This window comes from Meleagris gallopavo, chromosome 1, assembly GCF_000146605.3.
Source record: "Meleagris gallopavo isolate NT-WF06-2002-E0010 breed Aviagen turkey brand Nicholas breeding stock chromosome 1, Turkey_5.1, whole genome shotgun sequence".
In the NCBI taxonomy this organism is placed as follows: domain Eukaryota; kingdom Metazoa; phylum Chordata; class Aves; order Galliformes; family Phasianidae; genus Meleagris; species Meleagris gallopavo.
The window spans coordinates 29570074-29576223 of record NC_015011.2 but is presented as its reverse complement, the minus strand read 5'-3'; the positions used below and the strand labels follow the sequence as shown (position 1 = coordinate 29576223).

The 6150-nt window shown below is 35.9% G+C and overlaps 1 protein-coding gene across 1 annotated transcript in view; it reads left to right on the top strand.

Annotated features, from left to right (window-relative positions):
* PUS7L (pseudouridine synthase 7 like) overlaps positions 1 to 6150 on the top strand; it is a gene marked incomplete at its 5' end in the record, with an annotated part of 20641 nt that continues 14491 nt past the window's right edge. Inside the window, 5 exons of the mRNA XM_010707281.3 lie at positions 1 to 574; positions 1042 to 1201; positions 2662 to 2857; positions 4428 to 4526; positions 5789 to 5870. Coding sequence (XP_010705583.2) covers positions 1 to 574; positions 1042 to 1201; positions 2662 to 2857; positions 4428 to 4526; positions 5789 to 5870 — 1111 coding nt within the window. The remainder of the gene's footprint in view (positions 575 to 1041; positions 1202 to 2661; positions 2858 to 4427; positions 4527 to 5788; positions 5871 to 6150) is intronic.

Genomic DNA, 6150 nt, shown 5'->3' with positions numbered 1-6150 from the left:
TGTGTTGGGGGCTTGAAATCCGGCCCGGAAGCAGCCGCTCTGTTGGATTCCCTTTTGGGAAAGCCCGCGAGTGAAAGGCTTACTAAATTTGCTTGTGATCTGAAGGAGGCGTGGGACTCGGAAAGGGGTTGTGATGCCGGCGTCGAGGAGTTCTCTCTGGGAGCCGTGGTGGATAAGAGAGATCGGGCCGATTTGCACGGCGCCATCAGGCAGAGATTCCCCTTCTTGGTCACTGTGACAAAGGACAACGAAATGGTTGTGAAAGGAAATGCTGACTACAGAGAACTCTGTCAGCTAGTGACTGAAAAGGAAACAAGCGATTTCTTTAAATTTTTAGATGCCAAGGTAGAAAATTCCACTTTTTCTTTTGAGCCTGATGGAAATAAGGAGCACAGAAAAGTAGTTCACCACTTCATCAATAAAAAATTTGGGAAAATTTTGGAAACAAAGTCTTTTACTGTGAGAGATGTCAGTCATAAGCCAAATATGTCAATAATGGTAAGGTTTAGAGGGAGAAGTTGCTCCAGAAAGAGATCTGCTGATGGTTTCCAGATAAAACAAGATCTTTATACAGGTAAACATTACATTTTTAGTGGAAGTGTGGGGGTACTGTGGTGTTCTGCAGTAAGACTGACCATCAGAATCGTTTTAGAATGGTCAGTATGGGCCAGTATGTGGATTTAAGAAGATGTGTTCAGGTGTTGGGCAGCTTAGTGAGTTCAGGTTTGATTTATGATCTCATTCCTTAAGGGCGTTGCTAGCATGAAGTCAGGTTGCTGGAATTGCATTGCATTTGATCAGGTACCACTCTGAAAGCTAGCTAGAGTTTTTTTTTTTTATTTGTTTTAACTTTTGTTTATTGTGTCTTTATTCTTTCAATACTGAAAATGTCCTGTTCCCTTTAGTTTTGTGGAGTGGGAGTTGTCTCTGCAGTTGTCATGCTGTTGTGGTTTGAAAGGAAGAACCTGAAATCTGCCATGGCAGAGCACCTGTATGATTTAGAAGTTCAAATTTCTAATAATTCTGGGATGATTGTTTCAGCTTTCACCCTTCAGAAAGAAAATCTAGAAACACTGGAAGCAATCAACTTCTTGGCTGCTGAACTTGGAGTTCTTCCCTCAGACTTCAGTTACACCGGCATCAAAGATAAGAAGGCTATTACGTACCAACTGATGGTTGTGAAGAAGGTTACTCCTCAGAGGTACTGACAATCAAAGTAGGACTATTCTAATTTGCTATTAAGTACCAGCAGAGTGCAAGCTGGAGCAAGGTTCCTAATGCTTTCCCTCCTCCTGTATTAGTCCACAGTGGCTATGGCTTTAATGTTTTGTGGCTTCAGGGTATATACAGTGTAGCACTGAAGTCCCCCAGTGGAAATTTAATGAAAAATTTTCTTGTCATACTATGAATAGACAGTACTATGTATCCTTCCAATTCATGATCATGTGATCCACTTCTTAATTTAGGTTCATCTGCTAGCTGGAAGAGAGAGGAAACCTATACAAAATCCAACAGTTTTATCTTGTGGTCCACAGACAACAATGTAACTTATAGAGAATAAAAGTAAACAAGCAAAATTACTTTTAAATTAAATAACTGCAGTTATACTTTGGACATATGCTTATTTTGAGTGTTGAATATCAACTCCTATTATATTGCGCATCACAGAAACGTGAGACTAAGTAAAGAAGATGTCAGCATGCATGAGGGTGGAAAATACATTTTGGATAACTTGCTGATAACAGAAGATGTTCTCATTTTTTGCCAGCTCAGTGGGTAAAAAATAAGTATTAAAATTCTGCAGTTGCAGTAAAAAAAAAATTGCTGGTGTAAAAACCACAACTTATTTCTTCCTCAACTTTAACTTTCAAATAAAAGAAAGTAAAATTTATGCTTTCAGGGTTCAATACTAACTCAAACAACTATCAATAGTAAAATTCCATTGCAAACTAGGCCATTTGTTTAAGAGAATTAGCAAAATGGTTGCTTCCAAGCTGCTGGTTTATCAGGAAAAATGATTTACCGAAGTGTTAATGTGTTGTTTAAAATGTAAGCTGAAAGTTTCCCTTGAATTTAATTACTTTCTTATGTATAAAACAGAGAAATTGAGTGGATTCTTTAAAGGGCAAATACTTGAGCCATCAGCTGCATTTCCAATTACAAGCATGTGCAAGCATACTCAGAGAATTGGTGTTCTGAGTTTGTTTCTTTAAGACTTATTTAACAAGAGTGAGCAAATTGTTTTGGAGACTGCTAGAGTGGCAGACATTGTTTTTCCTTTTTCTTTCTTTTTCTCCTCTCTTATTCTCTTTTTCTTCTCTCATCTCCTGTCTCTTTTCACAAGAAGCAAATTTCTAGGACTTCTAACTTCTTTGTTCAATAAAAAAAATAAAATTCAATTTGGGTGCCTTGAAAATGTTCAGTGAATTGCTTAATTCCCATAACTGTCAAGCTACAAAATGTAACAAGTTTGAAGATATTTATGAACTGCACATAAATTTTTAGACTATCTCTAAATTTGAGCTTACTTTCTGTTTTAAATCTCTTTTGAATTCTTTTAAATCTTTTTAATTCTAGTGCAAAGGTAAAGAAGATATTTTATTGCAAGTTGTATAGCTTTAATTGCAGGTGGCTCATATTTTCTCCCAATTATTTATACAGGTTGAAAGACATTGAAAGCAAACTGGAAAAAAAGGGCATGAGAATACACAACATACATTCAGCACACCAGCATCTTAGACTTGGTCAGCTGAAAGGCAATCACTTTGATATAGTTGTGAGAGATCTCAAACACCACAATCATGATTCTCCTGTAGATCTGAAAGAAAGAATATCTGAAGCAATGGAAAATATTGAGGTAAAAAGCCACTTGGCTGCAATAAAGAGCAGGGTTGTAATGGCAGAATAATAGCAATATTTCCTTCCTTGTGACACTTTTTTTTTGCTATTTTATGGCTTTCTTGCATTACTCAAGGAACTGGGAGCAAAGCTGCCTCCTGAAAGGTGACCACATGTGCATTCATTCTGTGTTATGGATCTCAGTCCTTAACGTGGTGCAGAAAGACAAATGGGATGTTTGGTAGTAAATGAGTATTGATATATGGGCTATCGTGGCACAGATCTAAGGCCAACCAAAGTGCTGTGTTTTACAGTAAAAAAATACACATGTCAACTGCTTGCCTTTTTTGGTCATGTGAACAAAATACATAGTTGGCTTAGGGGAAAAAAATATGTATATTTCCATGACATAAATACGTCTGGAATGTCTTTAGAAGACAAAGAAGATTCTCTGAAATTCAGTGGATTTTAACTGTAGACTCACCCTGAAGAAAACCTCATTATCAGGCATTCTTAAATCACTGACAAGTATAGAAGAAAATCATGAAAGAGAAAAAAGTTCAGGCGTTTTCTATGGCAGTAATTTTCTTAACCTTTCTTTCTAAGCAATAACTACTATGCAGATTAAGACGATTAATCCTGAAATAAAGACTTCAGTGAAAACAATCTAGTGTGCAAAAACAAAATAAATGATATGTACTGTAGCAAATTTTGGAAATTAGTTTTACTACTGAAAAAAAGAACACATAACCAAGTGGTTCTCTAATGCTCTTCTTTCTTCTACATCTCCCTTTTTTTGTTTTGCTGTTTGGGAAAATGAACAGAAATTGGTTTGGTGTCCTGCTTTCTTAGAGTTAACCTATTGGTCAGATGATGAATGACAGAAATGGCATCTGTATTGATTCAAAATAAGGATTTTTCATCCTCCATGGAAACAATATTGCATGTTGGTCCTAGTGGAATCCAAAACAAGGTTATATAATTTGAATTGACTTTCTGCCCCATGGATATTTGTTAATTATTCTTTTTGTTTTAGAAAAGGGTAGAGGTCACGTGGCTGTGATTTTACTGCCCTCATGTGACTTACCACTCGTCAGGAGATTTAAAATCCTGGTTAGCACAAATGCTTACTCTTGCTCTTTACTATGTTAATAATCATGCAAACAATCTCATGAGAAAGAAGATGAGTATTTTAAGGAAAAAATATCCAACAGCTGCTACTGTTCATTACATCTGCTATGCTTCATTTGCTTCTTGTAGAGATTTTATAATTCGGCACATAGAAAGAGCTCAATTACTTTGACTTGAACTGTAGAAGTGCTTATAATAATTACACAGAAATTGTCTTATTTACCTATTTTTTTAAAAAGGAAGACTAAGTCTTGATTGTCTTTTTAGACGTTTCTAACTCAACAGCTAAAATATTGTAATGAAACAGGAATTAAGATTTTGTTACCTGTTATTTCTAACTAAAAAAGCAATGTATGTGTTTTGGATATAAATACAGAAGTTTGTGTGTTGCATGCTCAATCTCACTAATAGTATCCAACATTTTGATGTTTTAACACATTCATTCTTTCTAATTCTAGGCAAAGGGTTTTGTGAATTATTATGGACCTCAGCGCTTCGGACAAGGACAAAATGTTCAGACAGATCAAATAGGATTGGCTCTACTGAATGAAAAAATGGTATTTTCACTGTGTGATTTAAGTACATACTGTCAAGTTCATTTCATGTTATAGTTGCCATATTTGATGCTCAGTGCTGACCTTCCCAGTGAGCAATTTCATTTGTGAGATGAACCCATATGTGTGCTGGAATTAATTGCCAAATCAGGTTTGACAACACAAGCATAAAAACCTTCATTCTGAATTAGAAAAATGTGTTTTAATCAGCAGGTGTAGCTGTAAGGACAGGAATTGATTCTTCTGTCTGTAGTGTGATTATCATCGTGCCTCTTCTCAAGGAAGTGATTGCATTCTTACAAAGGTTGAACACTAAAATGAAGCTATATTTATACAGTGCTTATCTGGGGTACTTCTTGCCTCCTAACCTGTGAACTCTTTATCCCAATGGAGGTCTGTACTCTTACAGATGTGGCAAGATACTACATAGGACCATACAAAAGGATTTGCTTTTTCAATACCATGCTAATTTATCTGCTGTATAGCAGAGACTTCTCCTTTTCATTATTCCTTGGCTACCTTCCCAAAATCTTAGGTCTGAGTAAATGTTCCCTGTAAGCCAAGGAGACCTTACTTCTTAAGTAATCATTTGTAAGATGAGAGTCATATACTTTTCAATGTATGTAGCATAGTGTTTGGCCCAGGTTTAAAACAGAATCAGACTCTTAAAAGTCAGATGAATACTTGAGTATCCTCTTCTTCTAATCTTGTTTTGATTCTGAGAAATCAGGAAAATTTACCCTGCAAATATACGGGGAGTCTGACATTTTGCATGTTAATACTAGGAGTTCACAGCACGTAACAATTCCTGCAGAGTAATGATGTAAGTACCTAGTCTTAACTCAGTTACTTTTGAATTTAAAACATGCAGAAACTACTATTTGTATTTAAAATGTACCAATATATGCTTGCACAGTTCCGTGCAGAGGAAGACAAGAATAAAATGTTAATAAAACAGATAAACAAAGATAGTCACAGGTTGATTTTTGCAGCAGCAAATTGATTCTTTCCTGGTGTTGCAAGTAGCAGGAGTTAGCTTACTGTTTTCCCAGTTATTGTGTCAGATCAGTGTAAAAGCAGCTATTGCCTCTCTGTGTGAGAATATGGGAAGTGCTGTGTATGTGTTACATGGAACATGCTGGAAAGAAAGAAGAAGGAATCTTCCAGCTCAGTGGAGAATGATGGCACAGATTTGTATGCATTGTCTGTTTCGTTGAGAAATGGTTATTTTTAAATGCAATAAATGTAAATTATGTTTTTTAAAGGTGAAAGCTGTAAAATTATTCTTCACAGCTGAAGATACCGATGACCCTGTAAATAATGCCAAAAGATACTTTCTTCAAACTGGTAAGGCCACGTATATTGTCTATAAATCTATTCAGTGTAGGTACCACGAGGGAATAAAGTGTTGCTGCACAGAGTTACACTTTTTATTTTGCTGCCTCTATACCACTTATAGCTTATTCCAAGGAACTCATTAGAATTTCATATCTAATTTTTGATAATAAGATCAAAGTCAGGCCTTAGATGTGCAAAATAGCGGAATATTACCGTATTTCAAGTGCAAGACAGTGCAGAAACCAATGCTCTATAGCAATGTAATGCTGGAAAAGACTATGATCTTTTT